The sequence below is a fragment of the Vigna umbellata genome, chromosome 1 (assembly GCF_029865625.1).
Source record: "Vigna umbellata cultivar VRB3 chromosome 1, Vumbellata_1.0, whole genome shotgun sequence".
Lineage (NCBI taxonomy): Eukaryota > Viridiplantae > Streptophyta > Magnoliopsida > Fabales > Fabaceae > Vigna > Vigna umbellata.
The window spans coordinates 66,702,467-66,722,413 of NC_142165.1; the positions used below are offsets into that span (position 1 = coordinate 66,702,467).

Here is a 19,947-nt window from a genome sequence, read left to right on the forward strand (position 1 = left end):
AGGAAAAATGACCAAGACAAGCTCCTTGCCTTCTCATCTTGAGCCAAACTTTGCAAAGGACTTCAAATTTTGAATTTCAAATTGTTCCCCGTTTCCTTTTAAATTAGCATTTATTTAATGATTATTTGACTCTAGATATTTGTATTAGAATTTATTTTATTATTCCACATATTTATTCCAGATGTATTTATATTTTCATTCTGATAAAATCTTTCTATCAGAAGTGATGGATATATTTAAACTTATTTATGAATATTCATATCTTAATATCTCTAGTCGGTCTTGAACTATTAGACTTGCTTGAAGTAGATCTTGCTTAAGATAGATCGGCATTCTGCCTACCACTACAATGCACATCAAATTAGTGTCACATTTTGAGGTCAGCTGGAGAGACTATGGAAATAAAAAGAAAAAGTATTTAAAAGAAAGATTTACTTCACCAGGATGTGTCATGCAATCATATACAGATTTGCAAAGATTATAATTGTATTAAACTCCAACATAATAAGATGACTTTAATTACTATGCAACCTAGACACCAGTAAGCCAACTAACTATATCAATTTATAAAACAATAGAAAAAATGCTACATAAAACTAACTTTCTCCCTCATTTGCTTTGCTGCATTCACGCAAGTAGCTCTTTAACCTACATTTCATTATCCTTAGTTTCCGCAACACCCAAACTCAACACCTTCGGGGCCCTTATTTCTCCATTAAAAAAATCCGACCGTAGCCCTAAAAAATAACACTTCACAACTTTCTTTGTTCCACAACTGATATGGCCACGACCTGCTCTCCTTTAAAAACAGAAAATAACTGAATGGAACAGCCAAAGTCAAAAATCTGTCAGTTACTACTATTATCAGGATTGGACAGCCAGCCTCTGCAGATGGTCAAAGAAAACTTGGAGGCTCACGTCGTCAGTGAAGATTACGTCTGAACCAGCAGCCATTTCATGTGCATTATTGTATGTTGCTGACGGGTTCAGCTTTGCTAACAAAAATCTAGCCTGTTCAACATCAATGAAACCCACTAAGGTTCCCATCAAGAAAGTCTAAGCCTACCAAGCAAAATGGATTAATGAAACATAATTCTCCGAATACTATGTGAAAGTGGTAAACATCAGCAACACTCAGTAATAAATGAACTTCATACTTCATGAAAAGTGAACAATAAAATACATGTACTTACTTGGGAACCATGTTGATCACACACTACCAATCTAGGGACAGGGAAACGTTCACTAATTATGATTTGGGCATCATCTTGGGGTGCTTGTAATAGTTGTGCAAAAGCCTGCCATGTATTAAAGCTATTAGCAAAGCCAGAACAGGAACCAATGACAAATCCAACACATGACTTTAGTCATAAAAAAGGCTCCAAATAAAATATTTTCCATCATAAACTGGCAGAAAGCTATAATGCGCCCAATAGAAGACTATACATATTGTATTAAACAATCTAAATGTTTAATCGTCAACCATTTTGAGAGCAGATATCACATGTTGACAGTAACTTGTTTAGCAGGAAATCTATGAGAAGTGTGTACATGCCTGGTGCTCTGGCTGGTTATGGTATCCCATGTTGCGCCATTGGGCTATTGTCATTCCATGAAAAATAACCACACTAAAATATGAATCAAGCAACAAAATCCGGTCTGCTGAAATGGAAGCCACATCTAACAATGCTGGTGCAGGCAACGAATTAAATGAATATGATATTAGGGATGGCTGAATCATGACGACGGCATTACTTATATTTTCCCTATTTAACAACATGCGGAAGTATGCAGTCTCATCCGGACTGTTATTAAAAACCTGCCAATAAATTTTAACACCCAAACTCCACAATTTTAAAATAAGATTGAAAAGCAATGGTAGGTAATACAGAAAGAAAAATACAAGAAATGGCACCTGTACAAACTGTGATCTTCGCAGATTGAACATAAATTGGGGGAATAAGGAAAATGATGGATTTAATGTAAAAGATGACGGGTCATCCTTGCGGTAGTCACCAAATTTAGAGCAGAGGCGAATCAGTAAACGGTCCAACCATCGTGTGGCATCAAATGCTTCCTGATTGAACACATGACACCATCTAAAGTCCGAAAGAGTATGTAAAACAACATTTTCCACAACTACAACTGTAATTTACAGCTTGTTATTTATTAGCATAAAAATATCAAATTGAAATAAGCTGCCATTGAACAAAGGGGAAATCTACTCGCAAATCTGAAAAGATGAAAAAGAAGTTCAAAGATAAATCATAAAAGTCATTTTGCTAAAGTATTAAATAAGTCCAAACAAAGAAATTAAAAATAAATCTTATATGGCAAAAAAATATGAATAGTCAATCCATCAGTTCTTGGTCACATGAATATAAGATTAAAGATAAATCCTACACCCACTTTGAACAAAATAGAACTTATCATAAAAATATAACGACAGATCAAATAGAACGCATTGCCATTCTTAAAGAACCTACTCTAACCAGATTAAACAAGTGAAAAGTTCATAAAAGCTGTCACTTTGGAAGACATCAATAATCACCCATTTGGAGTAAGAAAAACTTTATAGCCACTACAAATAAATCTAGTAGTGGTAAATATATTTACGAAATAGTGGAGAATAAAAAAAACTTGAGATATACCTCTGTCTCCATTTTTATAGACGCAAGCCTTGCCATTACTACTGCACCAGTTTCTTGGTCAAATCCTTGGACCAATTCCTGAAGATAAAATATATTACCTTTTTGAGTAAAGGCCCTCTTAAATAATGAAAAAGCATTAATGGAGACAAAAATAAAGCCACATACCAACAATGTAGAAAAGCATAACCCTAAACTACTACTTTCATCAAATATACTACTGTAGTCATCAATTTTTGGTTCATCCTTCCCCTTTTGTAGTGGGCTCTGAACTAGGATAAAGCACAAACTTCTGTGCTAAAGGATGCCTACCAAAACCCACAGATTGGAGTACATTTTACTTGGCTACTGTACTTTCAGAGACCAATATTCCCATTGTTTCTGCCAATCCCAGACTTGAGCAAAAGCCTCACAAACCATCATCACCTCCTCTTAATATCAACCAACATAGGACCCAAGTAACTAAAATATGGGTACGAAATAGTTGTTTTGAAATACTTCCGGTTGTACCTATGAGTTGTACCTATTTCAGTACCTAGGAGTCTAGTGCAGTATTTTGATCTTTCATCTTCTCATTTTATCAAATTTATATCATTATATATAGAAGATCATAAAAGGGGTCCTTAAAGCACTCTAAAATAACTTTTTCTCACTTTTTTTAATCTTAAGTATTCCTAACTAACACTATATTTTTTTTATAAAGCATTTCAATTTCTCTTAAAAAATGAATTACCCTCTTAAAACTTTCCATCTAGCCACAAATGTAAAAACAAAAACTGAAACTACCTCAGAGCTGAAAGCAACATCTACCCATCTTCTAGTTATAGTGGTGACCCGTAGCACTGATTGACCGTTTGGACTCTGGTAACTGCAATATGAACATGACCAATATATTCAGTGACCAGCAATGAAGGAAGGGAAAAGTGGCACAACATGGTAAATATGATTTCCTATTCATGAAAATTTTCAAACATAACCTTGTAAGAAATTGCAGGTACAACTGTGGGTTAGTAATAGTTGGAGTGTTTGAATGGTCACTTGACGAAAGATCAAACAGCACAGTCAAGCATGTACTCTTGTCAAGGCCACACAGTTTCCAAGTTGTTGTGTTTCCCTCCCCTATGACACTATCAGCAACAGAAGGCCCTTTCTACAATTTGTGATTGATTGTAACCATCAAACTCCAAATATAATACGTTTTTTTCAGTTGTAATTTTTATAGTAAGTCCCAATTTTAGCGCTACTACACTGCAGAAAATTAAGGTTTCAAACCTAAACATGATCCAAATCCAACCTTTTCCAATGATGTGCAAGGTCCAATTATACCCTGAATTTTGATTTCCTTGGAGCAATTAATCTCAAGTGTTCCACTGTTAAATAAAAAGAATAGGTAGTGAGCATGTTTGCTAGAGGAAAAAAGAGGACAAAAAAGAAATTAAGATGTAAAGTGGCAATTAGAAAATCTTTTTAGCAGTAACATGATAAGAAATGAAAGATCAAATCAATAATCATACATATAGATACACAAAATGGTAGGATATAAGGAGAAATTAGTTAAGATAATTACAATATTAATGGGTTAGTTAGTTAACTAGAGGCTTAGTTAGATATAAAAAGGGGGAGAAGTTAGGAGGAAAAGGGAGATTTTTGTGATTGTAAATTCAGCATTGACTCTTTGACAAAGACAAAATCCTTTGTGAAGGGGGAAACCCTAGGAGGAGAGAGTGATCTTGTAAGATACGTAGAAGAGAAATTAGTTAAGATAGTTAGAATATTAATAAGTTAGTTACTTGAGGTGTTAGTTAGATATAAATAGAAAAGAAGGAGAGCAAAGGAGAAAAGGAGGTGAACTTTCATAGATTGAACCTTAGCTCTATGTGAAGAAAGCCCTTGAAGGAGAGAGTGCTCTCCTATTTTGTTCTTTTCAATCTATTCAATCGCAAAACCTTTTTTTCTCTCTCTTTTCGATTCTTGGTTCCTTACAAATTGGTCTGACCTAGTGGATCTCCTGCTGAGGGGCATTATGGAAAGTCATGGGCCAGTGAACAATGGAAGGTGGTTGCAGAACTAAAATCTGATATGGCTATTATTAAAGAAAGTTTGCAAGACAAGAAAGAAATCAAAGAACTGTTACAAGAGATCAAGAAAAGCAAGAAACTGTCTGAAGGAGGAAAAAAGATATCTACATAGTAGTAGATTGGATGAGGAGGGAGAAGAATTATTGAGGCCTTGGATTAAAACAGTGGAGTGTCCCGTGTTTGAAGGGAATGACTCCTCAAGGTTAGTATCACAAGCAAATCAAACATCAAAAGATCAATTGCAAGGATATTTCTTTCTAGGACTGCAATCTAACATTCAAAATCAGATCCCACCCCAGGATCCAAAGGACTTGATTATAGCTATGGAAATTGCTCGAGATATGGGAGAAGGTTCACCAATGAAGAAACGCACCCTCTATAGAGTAGGAAAAACCAAAAATTAGAGATTTGCAAGAGATAGAAAAATTATGATGGAGGAAAAGGTGGATGCATCAATAAAGAGAGTGAAGATTATGGGCTATGAAGATTAGTTTCTTGATAACCCAATTACAGATTTAAATAGGAAAGTTCAAGGCTATATAGCACGGATACTAACACGGACATTACACACAACATAAATCTATATATTAGATCCAAAATGTAGGACACGGGAACACGGATCTATATATTAGATCATTATGTATTTACATTCTCAAAATCATCTATAAACAAGATTAGTCAAATATAATAATCTAAACACATTGTCAGCTAACATAAAAATGAATCTAATCTGTCAATCTAATATCCAAAAAGCAAAATATAGTGATCATATAAGATTTGTTCCTTAGTTCTATAATCATAATAGAAACTTATATAATAAGTTTATAAGTTTATGGATTTTTTAAAAAATTATTGTATTTGTGGTTAACATTGTGTTAGAGCCATGTCAAAATTATGTCGGAGACAAAAAAAGTATCATTCAAATTGGACACTTCACGAATACGTGTGTCGTACAAGTATAGTGTGTCAGAGTCTGAAACGTATTGGACACTTGACACGCCATTTATGAGGCGTGTCTGAGCTTCATAGGTTGAAGGTGAAGATGCTGCCAAGAATTAATTTTTCCCAGATTCAGATTTACTTAATGTGAATAAGAAATTATTGTTGGATTTAGATTTGATAATGAAGGTGGTTGAACATCAATGACATTGGAATATTGGAATTTGAACTTACTGGGTTCAGAGACTTTTATACAAAAACCACTCTCATCCCCATTACCACCCAAGCCTCTAGACCTGAATTTACATGCAGTAGCCACTAGCGGGTTCCCTCCCTATGATATAACAGTATCACAATGGTTTAGAGAAAGTTAGATAACAATCACATTGATGGAGATGAGCCATGACATCAAGTGTCAAAATATATTTTAGGAAACTTTAGATATTATTCCCATGCATTTAATTTGTTATATTCTCTTTATCTTGCTATTATTATTAGTATAACAATCCCACAATTTTAGGGATTTGTTCCGTAGAATAGGCTGCTCATTCAATAAGCTCTTGTATATATATCCAAGGCATGTAAGGAGACAAATATATAAAAAATATATTATCTCTTCTAAATTTAAGATGGTATCAGAGACATGGTTAGAGTCTATCCTAGCGAGTTCTAAGTGGACATTCTATTCTTCTATTACACCCGCTATCGGGCCATTATCGGACCACCCATTAATTTCTACTATCATGCACAAGATGTCTATACCTCGGCGTGAAGGGAGTGTGTAGGAAGTCCCACATCGACTAGAGATAAGGTCAAATTATAATATATAAGTGAGGTGCAAACCTCACCTTACAAGCCGGTTTTGTGGGGTTGAGTTAGGCATAAAAAACTCACTTTCTAATAATCTCTTCTAAATTTAAGATGGTATCAGAGCTCCTGAACCATGGGAGCCTCTGACCGTGTGATTTGATTGCAGCTTTCATTGCTGCCCAACCCTAGAGTTCCATCACAGCCTTCATTGTTGCCCAACCCTAGAGTTCCATCGCAGCTGTTGGAAGTCCCACATCGACTAGAGATAAGGCCAAATTATAATATATAAGTGAGGTGCAAACCTCACCCTACAAGCCGGTTTTGTGGGGTTGAGTTAGGCTTAAAACCCACTTTCTAATATGGTATCAGAGCCAGGTTAGTGCCTATCCTAGCGAGTTCTAAGTGGGCATTCTATTCTTCTATTCCACCCGCAATCGGGCCGCTATTGGACCACCCAATTTCTACTATCACGCACGAGATGTCTATACCTCGGCGTGAAGGGGGTGTGTTGGAAGTCCCACATCGACTAGAGATAAGGCCAAATTATAATATATAAGTGAGGTGCAAACCTCACCCTACAAGCCGGTTTTGTGGGGTTGAGTTAGGCTTAAAACCCACTTTCTAATAGCAGCCTCCATTGTTGCCCAACCCTATAGTTTCATCGCAACCTTCATTGTTGGCCAACCCTAGAATTTCATCGCAGAATTCATTCCTACATGATCTCAAACACTCAACATCAGTCTTTGTTTTTGTGCCTTAATTGCACATTTTTGTAATGGCTGAAATGGAAAATGTAGACAAGTAGACAAGTTCCAGAGTACGGGAGAATTGCATAATGTTCATCCATCTTATCAATTGAATGGAAAAAATTATCTTAAATGGTCTCAACTCATTAAGACCATTCTAAAAGGGAAAGGAAAGGTTAGTCATCTCACTGATGATGCCCTTGTGAAAGAAGACGCCAGATTCAAGTCAAGGGAAGAAGAAGACTCCATGATCATGGCATGGCTGTGGAACTCAATGCCTCACTTCTACAAAGGCTATATGGATTGGAATAGAGCAAACCTACTCTAAGACAAAGGATGTGCCCAAATTTATGAGGTGAAAGTAAAAACAATGGCAGCCAAACAGGGCACTAAAATTGTCACGAAGTATGCTAATCAACTCAAATCTTTATGGATGGAATTAGATCATTACAAGGTCATAAACCAAGAATACATAGAACAAGATCGGGTGTATGATTTCTTGGTAGGCCTAAACCAAGAATATGATCAAGTTAGAATCCAAATATTAAGCAAGGAGAAGGTTCCTAGACTCAATGAAGTAATGGCAATTATTTGGAGTGAAGAAAGCATGAGTCTAATGCTAGAGACCCCAATTGCGGATAATTCAGCTATGATTGTTTAAGGAGCAATAGCCATGGTTGCAGAACAAAAAAAAAGTAAGCCCTCTTCCAAGAAGAGAGAAGAAAAATGAAGGAGTTTGGTGCACCTATTGCAACAAGTTGCGTCACACAAGGGATAAATGTTGGACGTTACATGGAAAACCTCAAAGCAAAGATTGGGGACACAAAGGAGGCCTTCCAAGGAGAGGGGAGCAAGCTCATGTTGTTGCTGGTCCTGAAAGTCAAGAAGGATCTGTACAACTCAACCATGAGGAGTTAGAAAGAGCAAGGTCCTTTCTTAATAAATTGGAAAAACCCATAGGTATGTGTTCATTTACATACTCTCGTAAGTTACCATTTTCTTGTGAATTTAATGTCTCAAATACCCCATTTATAAGTGGATGCAAATGTTAGAAGTGAACTTTAAGCCTAACTCAACCCCACAAAACCAGCTTGTAAGGTGAGGTTTGCACCTCACTTATATATTATAAATTGACATTATCTCTAGTCGATGTGGGACTTCCAACACACCCCCTTCACGCCGAGGTATAGACATCTTGTGCGTGATAGTAGAAATTAATGGGTGGTCCGATAGCGGCCTGACAATGGGTGGAAACAAAAATGCCCACTTAGAACTCGCTAGGATAGGCTCTAATCATAGCTCTGATACCATATTAGAAGTGGACTATAAGCCTAACTCAATCTCACAAAACCAGCTTAAAGGGTGAGATTTGCACCTACTTATAAACTATGAATTGGCTTTATCTCTAGTCGATGTGGAACTTCCAACACCCATTATTGGATACTAGACTCTGGAGCCACAAACTATATGACATCATTCCCTAAACACTTCTTCATATATTCCCCATGTCCCAACGGCAAGAAAATTCATGCAGCTGATGGAAGCCTCATAACTATAGCTGGACAAGGAGATGTCCAAATAACCCCAACCATAATACTAAAAAATGTTCATGTCCCTAAGTTATCCACAAGTCTGATATCTATACAAAAACTTACCAAGGACCTCTTATGTAATGTAGTTTTTCATAGCAACTCTTGTATATTGCAGGACAAGAAGTCAGGGAGGACGATTGTATATGCTAGAGAATGGAATGACCTTTACTACATGGAAGATTTGAGTCTGCCCATTGAGAGTCACTCTCTAATATCTGAATCCTCCATGGCCAACAAAGAAAACCCAATTGTTTCATTGTCGTTTGGGACATCCTTCATTTCGGGTCATAAAGTTAATATTTCTTTCCATGTTTAAAAATCTAAATCTAGAAGATCTTCATTGTGAGGTGTGTGAGCTTGTCAAACACAAGCGTGTACCTTTTCCTATCAGCAATAAAGAGCTCTCCTATTTTTTGTTCTTTTCATTCTATTCAATAAAAAAACTTTTCTTTTCTTTCACTGTTCACTTCTGAGTTCCTACCAGACCTCCTACTTTTTTTTTGTTCATTCTATTCAATAAAAGTATTTCTCATTTGTTTCTTTTCAATTCTTGATTCGTACTAAAACTCATTAGGAAGCTTTAAATTTCTGGCAATTGAATGACATTCAAACTAGAAGTCTTTCAAAACCCAAATTTACTTCAAAACGATTAAAATGTTTCCTAAAGTGCAACTTAAACCCAATTTCCCCCATACATGGATTATTAGACAAGACTAAATTTACTTGCCCACACCATCGTTTTCTCTCTCATGAGTCCATATTTTACAATACATCTATAGAAAAATTATAGTTCTCTCCTTAGTCATAATAGAGACACCAAACTAAGCCACATAATTAAGGGTTTTTAACAAGTTCCACTAGGATCAACACATGTTGGAATAATGTCAAAAGTTTCTAATAAAACAATAAATAACCCCTTGACCAGTAGGTACTAAAACACCGGGTGGATATAGATTTTATGCTAAAGAATACAGAACGAAAAGCATAGGAATTCAAAATCTCCCAATAAAAAATTCACGGCATCAATTATGATTCATACTGAAATGGGGAGACAGGGGAGCAATAAGTTTATACAAAATTAATGTGGATGAGAATATAAACAAACCAAAATAAATAACTTCCTCGGGTGAATTGAATTTAAAATTGAAGTATTGAACAAAAGATTGAAATGAAGACCCACTTGAAACAAAGACCAAGAGATTGCTCCCCATCCTCAAAAACACGCTTAAAAGAGTCCTTGAAGACCGAATGACCAAAACTTTCAGACAGGACAACAAGGCCACCAGTTTTTTCAACTGCAACTTTGATTTCTGCTACTCCAACCTATAGATTCAAATTTCAAAACAATAATGTCTATCAAACAGAAGAAGATCAATTGAGCACACACAGGTTGTTCTTAAGTGTCACAGTTGCAACATGATCTGATAACAATATCAACTGTATTCTAAAATCTTCACAGGATAAATAAGAACTTCACTATGTATACAGAAGAAAATTCCCAGGTAAGAATTACGATAGTAATAGCTTAAACTAAGCAGGTGAAAGAAAATGACAATCATAAGGACATTAACATGACATGACTAACAACATATCAAGAAGAAAAATACGCAACGAAATGTGTACAAAAATTTGCAAGCTCCCACATACCTGATCAAGGGCTGATGCAAAAAGATCTAAAACGTGACCCTGGATAACCAGCTGTTTCGCAAGACCCTCATAAAACTTAACTGCTTTCTTGAAGTATGGTGCTGCATCCTTATCAAGATCTTTATGAGAACGTAAAGGATCAGATAGATCTTTTGACACAATCTACAGAGAAAGTATAAAATCAATATCAACAGCATAAAAAATACTCTATGCAAGTCCTTCACAAAAATATTTTTTTATGAAAATCCCTCATAATCCCTCGACAAAACATAAATTCCTTCGACCCCATTAGTAATAAAATCTACCATCACCAATGAACAATGCCCAAAGCAGTATAGCGAAGAACATAAATTCATTTACCGAACCAGGTCCTTCAGTGCAGGGACCACCAACCAAAGCAATGATCCTAGCCCCAGTCCCGGGATTACAAGCACCAAGCAACCCCGTTGCTACGCTCAACGCCACGCCGGTACACCGTGCAGGGCGCTTCCCGATTGAAACCGGCCACTGGTCAGTTTGCAATTCATCCAACACCTGAAGAGTAACCCATAAGTCAACAACAACCAAAGCTGAGAGTAGTTAGTTACTATTGTTATCATTACTACATTGAGACAATGCAATTTGCAAGCATTCTCCCGAAACGCACCGAATTGAGAGTGTATTCACAATCAGAAGCAGGCAGCAAGAACCTGGTGACAGCAGCAGAAGGTGGCTGAGCCTGCGTCGTCCCCACCTTGGGATAGGCACTCCTGGCGGCGGTGAGACCTAACTGTTCCAAAATCTGATCTTTGGGAATGTCCTTGCTCCCACGGAACACGTAAACCTTGGAAATATCCGAGAAGCCCAGCTCATGCACCTGGACCTGCGTGCCAAATGACACGAAGCCAACAAGCGCGTTGTCGGGAAGAAGCCCGAGGGCCTGGCGGAGCGCGGATTTGAGAAAGTGGAGCTCTTCGGCAATGACGCAGGTGTCGAGGAGGAAGAGGAAGACAGGGGGATGGGTAAGGTTAGGGTTGATGTTGTTGTTGTTGTTGAGTTGGTATTCCAGAGTGGTGTATTGGGGATAGAGTTCGGCAGGGAGATTCGTTTCCGAGATTTGGGCGTAGTGAGGGGGAAAGTGGTTACGGTTGTAGCAGAAGGGACAGATCCAGATCTTGGCGGTCAAGTCGACGCGCGAGAAGGGGTTGAGGACGGAGAAGCAAGTCTTACAGCGGAGAGGCGCGTAAGGTAGCGTTAGGGGAATGTCTGGATGGGGACGGAGGAGGGCAATGGTTGCGGCGAGGGGTATGACGCACTTGCTCGCCTCCACCTTGGTGCGCGGCCACAGATTCCACGTCATGCGCACTCCGTCCACGCCTTCGGGATCCGTCTGAGCCATCTCCGACATTGAATTCAATCGGCTCAATCAATGCCCGACTCGGAGTGAAGATTGAGGAAGCGTTCTTTCTCTGACTCTCTCTTGCCACCAAGGGGACCACCGTTACCCAAGTAAAAGTAAAGGAAAATAAGGTTTCACCACCTCGGCTTACCTCCATTTCTTTTCCTTCAAATTTTGCAAGGTTTAAACAAATAAAGTTATACTTAAAAAAAATCATTTTTTTCCCTTTTCCAATAACTTTTCTATTATCTATTTAATTTTGATTAAATCATGTTTTATTTTTATTTTTTAATACTGAAGAAGGAGGAGAAAAAAAGTTCACAAAATTAAAATGTTCTCTATTGTAAAAGTTATAAAAATAAAATATTCACAAAAGTTTTTAAACTACAAAGTCATGAGTTTTCTTTTTAATACATGAGAATATTAGAAATCTAAATGTGAAAACATTAAATAAAATATTATATAAAAATGAAAAATTTATTAATTTATTGTTTTAAAATTTATAAGATTTGAAGAAATGAATAATGTTAATTCATTATATAAATCTCATAAATGTTTGTCTTTCTATCTATGTCTTTTAAGTTGTTCTTAAGTATTGATATCACCTACATACACATTATTATTTTCTTGGTTCATACATAAATGTTTCTGCATTTTAGTACAAGTTTATATAATTCAGTAACTGAAGATTTTTTAAACAGAATTTTCAAATAGATAAAAGATATTGTTGTCTTTAAGGTAAAGTTTTTGGTTTTTACAATGTTTTTTTTTTGTTTTATTTGCAAACTTAAATTCAAACTCAATATTGTATATACACAAACTTATGCTTTGTTCACGTGAGAATATTCGAAAGAGATGATTTGAGAGAGAGTGGTTGAATGGATTTGATAAAATTTGAGGATAAATTTTTTGTTGTTTGTTTGAGTAGATTTGGAGGTAATTGAGAGTGATTTTGAAAATAAAGTTTGTGAGAATTAGTCTAGAATTTGATTGATGTGACAAAATAAAAAAATTTGTTTAATGGATAGAAATTGAAGATTACCAAAATGCCCTTAGTTATTAAAGGAATATAAAATGGTAATTGTTAAAGTTATATTTAATTGTAAAAATGTTTACTAAGAGTAAAAAATTAACATTAATTATTAAAATTAATTTTAATATTGTAAAAAAGTTTATTTTAGTAAAATGAATTTATTTATCCACTAAACAAGTTACTACCGATTTAATTAAAAGAATCATAAAAAAAATTAGAAGATTACAATACAATGTATTATAGAGCTTTCAAAACGGGTAACTCGGCCCGACCTGACCCACCACGGGTTGGCCACTTAGTGAGTCAACCCAACCCGGCTCATTTATTAGCGAGCTAAAAAAATTCGAACCCAACCCGACCCACCACGGGTTAGTGGATTAAACGGATTGGCTCATTGGCTCACTGGCTCACTTAATTAACTTTTTTTTTACCCTCTTCTTCTCAGATTCTTATAACATGTTACTTTGATCGATCAAATTGAAGCAGTAATAATTGGACCAATTGATATAATAGAAAATGAAACAAAAGAAATGTATTGTTATATATATTATAAGCTATCAAGTATTAAAATTTGCCAATTTAATTTAATGAGACATACACAACTGTTTGACCAAGAAACTACATATAGCTTTTAACAAAAATATATAGCACAAGATAAAACTTTCATGCTTGTAAATAGGTCTAAAAACAACATAAAACAAATGATATATTCCTGAATTATCCAATCTATAATATTATCCATCTATTAAATTGGAGTCCTGAATGGATAAATCCACAGTATTATGCTCTCTTAAAGCATCTTCTTTTTTATCTCCATCTATAATATTATCCAATCTATAATCTTAGGGTTTTATTTGCAGAGGGGTAAAGGTTGTACATTTTGAATAATTAATTTGATTTCAATAAAAAAAAATAGGATTTGAATAATTAATTTAATTTAATTAAAAAAAATAGGTGGATTGGTGAGCCAACCCGACCCACCACGGGTTCAACCCGTGTGAGCCGGGTTCTTAGTGAGCTGGGTCAAAATTGGCTCGCATAAAAAATTTTGCATTTTTTTTCAACCCAACCCGGCTCAAACCTGTGGTGAGTCGGGTTGGCTCACGGATTTCAACCCATTTTGACGACACTACAATACATAATTTGATAATATGAACAAAATGGTATTAGATGATTTAAATAATGTTTTAAATCAAATTCAACCCAAAATACAACATAGAAAAATTGCAAATGTGAATAGATCAATGGCAGCGGAAAAAAAAAAAACTAGAAATGAAAACGGCGTCGTGCGTTACCAAGGGGTTATTCACAAACTCACTTGTACTGCTCTAGCTTGCTTTGAGCATGCAACTCGAATGTGGGAGCTTCTTTAAACTAGAATGCGTTTGCGATATTCAGAGGCCCTTCTTCTTCATCAACCATGGAAGAAGAAGGTAGGGTTCTGTTCATTGTCCGTTGTTGATGGTCATAATTGCCTTCTGAATCTGCTAGAGATCGAGAAGGTTCTGACGAATATCAAAGTTAACGACGTTAAGGTTATACCGATTTCCAAGCATTACGATTGGGCTGATTTCGTGGTTCTCGCCACTGGCGGGTCCACCTGGCATGTCAAGAACATAGCCCAAGCCCTAATTTACAAGGCACCACACCCTCCTTCCTTCACCCCCTTTATTGCTATATTTTCATTATCGATTTTCGATTGAAACTTGAAAGTGGTTTTCATTTTTGTTTTTCTTCCGACTTATGTATATTTGTGTTTGTCCATGCAATTGTCTCTGTCGGTTCTCCAACCTCCTCGTTATCTCCGAAACCCCTTTAATTCTTGTTCCCACACCATTGGGACTTGACCCCAGAGGCTGCGACTACGAGTGGTTGCGTTTCAGGAGGAAGACATTGTATACAGCCAACACTATGGCGGCGGTTCCCACCACCACAAGACCGTAGTACAACATGGCATGTTGTTGTTGTTGTCGGAAGAGGAAGAGGGCGGAGAGGGGATGAAACTGTGAAAGGGCTTAGAACACATAGTAGAACCGAATACGATGCGCAGAACCGAATATACAATTTATGCAATTTCTTGTAAGCACTGGAACTGGATACGTGATGTCTGGAATCGAATACACGTGCTTTGCAATTTCTACTAAAAGCTGGAACCAGATACGCCATATTTAGAGAACCGAATACACGACCATCTTCTTGAAGAACTGGAACTGAATACATGAAGAACAACTTAACTCTTCTTCAACCGCTGCTTCAAGCTCCTTCTTCATCATCCATGAACCCCTTTCTTCGTCATCTCAGCTCCAACATGCAACAACCACATCAAAATCTCAAAGAAAGATTACCTATATGACTTTTACAAATAAATTAGTGCAAATCTACGCACTTAAGCGAGACAGTTAAATTGATTATATCTTGCAAATCAGCAGTTTTCTTCCCTCGTAAATCAGCACAAACAAACAAGAAAAATCACTCAAATCATTCTTCATTTTTTTTTCATAAATAGTACTTTCCCTTCAAGTAAACACGGTTGAACACATTTCCCTCCAAAATTTCTTACAACTATGAATTAAATATCAATTACAACTATGAATTAATCATCAATTAGAACTATGAATACATCGATAAAACAAAATGGTTGAGGGATTTCATCTATCTCACAAATTATTATTTTTAAATCAAGAAGTGAATCTTTCCTTTAATTTCGCATTCATAATAAATAATCATAAATATGTTTACAGTAAAAAAAATCCAAATTAATGAGAAACTGTGCTAATAAATTATAATTGAGAGGAAAGAATAATAACTGATTTAATTTAGAAGTCATCTCATCTTAACTTTGTCTTAAATCATTTTTTGAGACTTTAGAAGTTAACATTTTAGAAAAGTTTTATATTAAGTGAACCAAACAAATAAACTTAATTTTATAAGGGAAGACATCATGTCATTAGACAACTTTAGTTATATAATAATAGGTATTTTTCTTTTGGATAAAAGTAATTTTATTTTGGATAAAAGTAAGATCAAGCAATTTTTTTTTGGTTTAAAGGTTAGAAAATTTTTAGAAGCAAATTTGTTCCAAGTGAATAATTACTGATTGTGCATTCCCATACAAGGAATTCAATTATTTATCAACTGAAGTTTTTTTAACAAAGAAATAATTGAATAAATCCCTTCTCATTTGTCTCTTATAGATAAACATACCAAATTACATTTGAATAAATAAAGAAAGAACAGTTCAATGTTTAGTTAGTTTCCCTTTTGAAACTAACGAACAACTGCTTTATTGTCGGATCCGTTAGATTTTCTTTTTTAAAATAAATAAAAACCTTGGATTCAAATGTTGAATGTTAGACTTGTTTCATCATTCTCACATTCATAACCACAACAAAAATAATAAAAATGAAAAATTAGATGGAATTGACGTGATAATTCTGGAACCATCTTGATACCTTTGGTTTATAGAAATCTCTAGACACATTCTCTTCTTTCACTTCTACCTCTCTCTATATATATACATAACTTTCTGTGCGATCGTGCCGAAACATAGAAAAACGTTTCTTGTGGTCGTGTGATATCTGAGTTATAAGGTCTGACTTCTTTAGTAGGCATTTGTTAGTTTGTTGGTAAGTTATGGATGAGGATTTCGAATTCCCAAATGCTGGCAACATGGAATTGCCTGAGGAGGAAATGGAGAGTTCCAACCTTAAGGTTGGGGAGGAGAAGGAGATTGGGAAAATGGGACTCAAGAAGAAGCTCCTGAAGGAAGGTGAAGGTTGGGACAGCCCCAACAATGGAGATCAAGTTGAAGTGCATTATACAGGAACCTTGCTTGATGGAACCCAATTTGATTCTAGCCGTGATACGGGTACACCTTTTAAGTTCAACCTTGGCCAAGGTACAGATTCGTTTACCAATGATTCACTTTTATCCTCTAATTTTTTTTAAAAATTATTAGAGTTTAATTATCTATCTTTGCCATAATTGTGTTAAGTTTTATATTTAGAATGACTGTTAGAGAATAACTTCAGTTAATTCAATCACTTTTATCTTCGTCATAATGCTATGAGCCAAACCTTTGGTAATGCATGCGAATTAATGTTAAATGAGTTTGATGATAATTATGATAATGAATGCTTTGTGACATGATTAACGCAGGGCAAGTGATCAAGGGATGGGATGAAGGTATTAAAACTATGAAGAAAGGTGAGAATGCCCTTTTCACCATACCCCCAGAATTGGCATATGGAGAGTCTGGATCTCCTCCCACTATTCCCCCAAATGCAACTCTGCAGTTTGATGTGGAATTGCTGTCTTGGACAAGTGTGAAAGACATATGCAAGGATGGAGGAATTTTGAAGAACATAATTACTGAAGGGGAGAAATGGGATTATCCTAAGGACCTGGATGAAGTGTTTGGTATGGGACTATATCCACTTTTGTCTGAGGTTCACCTGTTTGAGAATTTTGTTGTGCAGTTCCAAAAGTTGCCTAACTTTTTCTGCATTCTGCAGTCAAGTATGAAGCTCGGCTTGAAGATGGAACAGTCATTTCAAAATCTGATGGGGTGGAGTTCATTGTGGAAGAGGGTCAGTCTCACTCTTTGTCAATTTCAATTTTTTTTCTTGATCATGTTGTTAGATTCTGATGGAAGTAACAATCTGACGACTATTTTCATACAGGGTATTTCTGTCGTGCCTTGGCTGAGGCTGTGAAAACAATGAGGAAGGGAGAGAAAGTTCTCTTGAATGTGAAGCCACAATGTGAGTTAAAGTTCTATCATCAGCAATATCTGAGTTCCAATTTTGCTTGTGCAAGTTTATTGACATTCAAAATTTAACAGATGCATTTGGTGAGAGTGGAAGGCCAGCATCAGGAGAAGAAGGTGGCGTACCTCCAAATGCTTCGCTTCAAGTGGATTTTGAGTTGGTCTCGTGGAAGAACGTGTCTGACATTACTAAAGATAGGAAGGTTCTCAAGAAAACTTTGAAGGAAGGAGAGGGATATGAACGGCCAAACGATGGAGCTGTAGTTCAAGGTATGGTTTTGTGGGAACCTAACATTTCTGATATAATTTTATCAAATCCTCTTCCTTGGTTAAATGTTTTGTATGTTGGATGGGAAATTGAAGATATGCAATAATTCCTTTGCTGCAGTGAAACTGATTGGCAAGCTACAAGATGGAACTGTTTTCACTAAGAAGGGCTATGACGATGAACAGCCATTGGAGTTCAAAATTGACGAAGGTGACTGAAACAATCATATTAACCTCTTGAATCACAAGTCCCTTTTTGCTTACATTGATATTTACTAAGCTGTATATTTTGATCGACCATTTAGAGCAAGTAATTGATGGACTTGAAAAAGCTGTGAAGAACATGAAGAAAGGTGAAATTGCATTGCTGATCATACAACCTGACTATGCTTTTGGTCCATCTGGGTCCCCTCAGGAATATGCTAGTGTTCCTCCCAATTCAGTTGTGTATTATGAAGTTGAGCTGCTTTCCTTTGTAAAGGTGAGAGAGCTATGTCTTCACCTTTTTAAAGGATCTTTTAGGTTCGAATAAGTTTGAAATATAGACTTTAATTACTGAAAACGGGGGTGCAATGTAGGAGAAGGAATCATGGGATCTGAATACACCAGAGAAGATTGAGGCAGCTGGGAAGAAAAAGGCAGAAGGGAATGCTTTATTTAAGGTTGGAAAATATGAAAGAGCGTCAAAGAGATATGAAAAGGTACCGCTATAAGGGCCAACAGATTTTATTTATGTTATTTATGTTACTTGGCTATTGACAGTTATGCTATGGCAAGAATGAACTAACGACAGCTGTTCGCGCTCTGTTGGTGACAGGCCATGAAATTTATTGAATATGATTCTTCCTTCAGTGATGAGGAGAAACAGCAATCCAAGGCATTGAAAATCACATGCAATCTCAACAATGCAGCCTGCAAGCTGAAGCTAAAGGAGTACAAACAAGCAGAAAAGTTGTGTACGAAGGTAATTTTTTTATTCGGACTAAAGCTGTTTCTTCTTTTTTGCATCGCTGAATTCAAGAAAATGAATTCAAGAAAATGAAAAAGGAATAGTGTGAATTGTCAACTGGTGACATCTCTGAGAATTTCGTTTTATCATGTAGGTGTTGGAGCTTGATAGTAGAAATGTAAAAGCATTGTACCGGAGGGCACAAGCATATCTTCATCTTGTGGACTTGGATCTAGCTGAGAGGGACATTAAGAAAGCCCTGGAGATTGAGCCAGAAAACAGGTATGTCTTTGTTTCGAGTGTGATCAACTTGAATATGCAGTTATATGCTTAGTTCCAGATACAACACTGTAATAGTTGTCTTAATGTATGGAATTTCTTTTTGTATTTACTCTGTTGGATGATATTATCAGGGATGTAAAGATGGAGTACAAAATTTTGAAGCAGAAAGTTAGAGAATTCAACAAGAAGGACGCACAGTTCTATGGCAGCATGTTTGCTAAACTGAATAGACTAGAACAAGCAAGAACAGCAACATCAAAACAGGAGCCTGTGCCAATGACTATTGACAGTAAAGCTTAATCTGGAGCTATCTTTGTCTGTGGCCGTTTACGATTACTAATACGATATTCTAATTAATGTGGTGTCTCCCATAAGTAGCTTTGCTCATGTCTTGTGTGATTTTCATATCTCTCTGCCGTCAGGTGTCCTTCTTCAAATATATGTACACCGATGATTAATAAGAAATGAAGTAAACCAAGTTTTGGTAAATTTTTAATGTCTCCTTCCCAGAAACACACATAGAAATTAGAGTTTACTTTTTAAACTTCCAAAATAGTACCAATAGTCCTTTCCAGTACGAAACGTGGAACTCTCGGTGGACGCAATAATCCGTCCTAGCTACGCATCACTTGTAAATTTAACTGAACATCAACTTTTGGAGTAATTGTTTACAAACTCGTTCTTGTCATCCAAATTGCATATAACAATCTTCGTAAGAACCAAAGCAGAACTTGTGAAAAAAGGAATCCGTTATTGACTTTTGCTTCTGTCTCCCTTGGTGATTGTTATCTCCTAATGATGCTCGTAATT

General features: G+C 36.1%; 2 protein-coding genes and 1 pseudogene across 2 annotated transcripts; 2 read left to right on the forward strand and 1 right to left on the reverse strand.

Annotated features, from left to right (window-relative positions):
* Window positions 1–415: 415 nt before the first annotated feature.
* On the reverse strand, window positions 416–11,978 carry LOC124842905 (protein transport protein SEC23 E-like). The gene is made up of 12 exons (XM_047319506.2): window positions 11,107–11,978; window positions 10,821–10,994; window positions 10,461–10,622; window positions 9,994–10,136; window positions 3,943–4,018; window positions 3,626–3,798; window positions 3,435–3,516; window positions 2,652–2,729; window positions 1,916–2,077; window positions 1,556–1,819; window positions 1,194–1,298; window positions 416–1,011 (listed from the first exon to the last, which is right to left on the reverse strand). The coding sequence occupies exons 1-12, from the start codon at window positions 11,845–11,847 to the stop codon at window positions 865–867; spliced, it is 2,307 nt and encodes a 768-aa protein (XP_047175462.1). The 5' UTR covers window positions 11,848–11,978; the 3' UTR covers window positions 416–864.
* LOC148206118 (uncharacterized) lies at window positions 6,528–9,987 on the forward strand (annotated as a pseudogene).
* A 4,274-nt stretch (window positions 11,979–16,252) lies between the features above and the next one.
* LOC124842906 (70 kDa peptidyl-prolyl isomerase-like) lies at window positions 16,253–19,626 on the forward strand. Its single transcript, XM_047319509.2, has 11 exons — window positions 16,253–16,769; window positions 17,030–17,290; window positions 17,386–17,460; window positions 17,554–17,634; window positions 17,715–17,909; window positions 18,028–18,117; window positions 18,212–18,387; window positions 18,485–18,607; window positions 18,724–18,870; window positions 19,010–19,137; window positions 19,269–19,626. Exons 1-11 carry the CDS (start codon window positions 16,505–16,507, stop codon window positions 19,435–19,437), a joined length of 1,710 nt encoding a protein of 569 aa, XP_047175465.2. The 5' UTR covers window positions 16,253–16,504; the 3' UTR covers window positions 19,438–19,626.
* Window positions 19,627–19,947: the final 321 nt, after the last annotated feature.

Excerpts from the sequence above, each read along its gene's own strand:
- LOC124842905 (XM_047319506.2), bottom strand. The coding sequence starts at position 11,847 with ATGTCGGAGATGGCTCAGACGGATCCCGAAGGCGTGGACGGAGTGCGC. Across the intron at positions 4,019-9,993 it reads TCTCTTGGTCTTTGTTTCAA|TGGAACACTTGAGATTAATT; the intron begins GTGGGTCTTCAT and ends TTTATTTAACAG. Across the intron at positions 2,078-2,651 it reads CTATAAAAATGGAGACAGAG|GAAGCATTTGATGCCACACG; the intron begins GTATATCTCAAG and ends GTGTTCAATCAG.
- LOC124842906 (XM_047319509.2), top strand. The coding sequence starts at position 16,505 with ATGGATGAGGATTTCGAATTCCCAAATGCTGGCAACATGGAATTGCCT. Across the intron at positions 17,635-17,714 it reads CTTGAATGTGAAGCCACAAT|ATGCATTTGGTGAGAGTGGA; the intron begins GTGAGTTAAAGT and ends AAAATTTAACAG. Across the intron at positions 18,118-18,211 it reads GGAGTTCAAAATTGACGAAG|AGCAAGTAATTGATGGACTT; the intron begins GTGACTGAAACA and ends TCGACCATTTAG.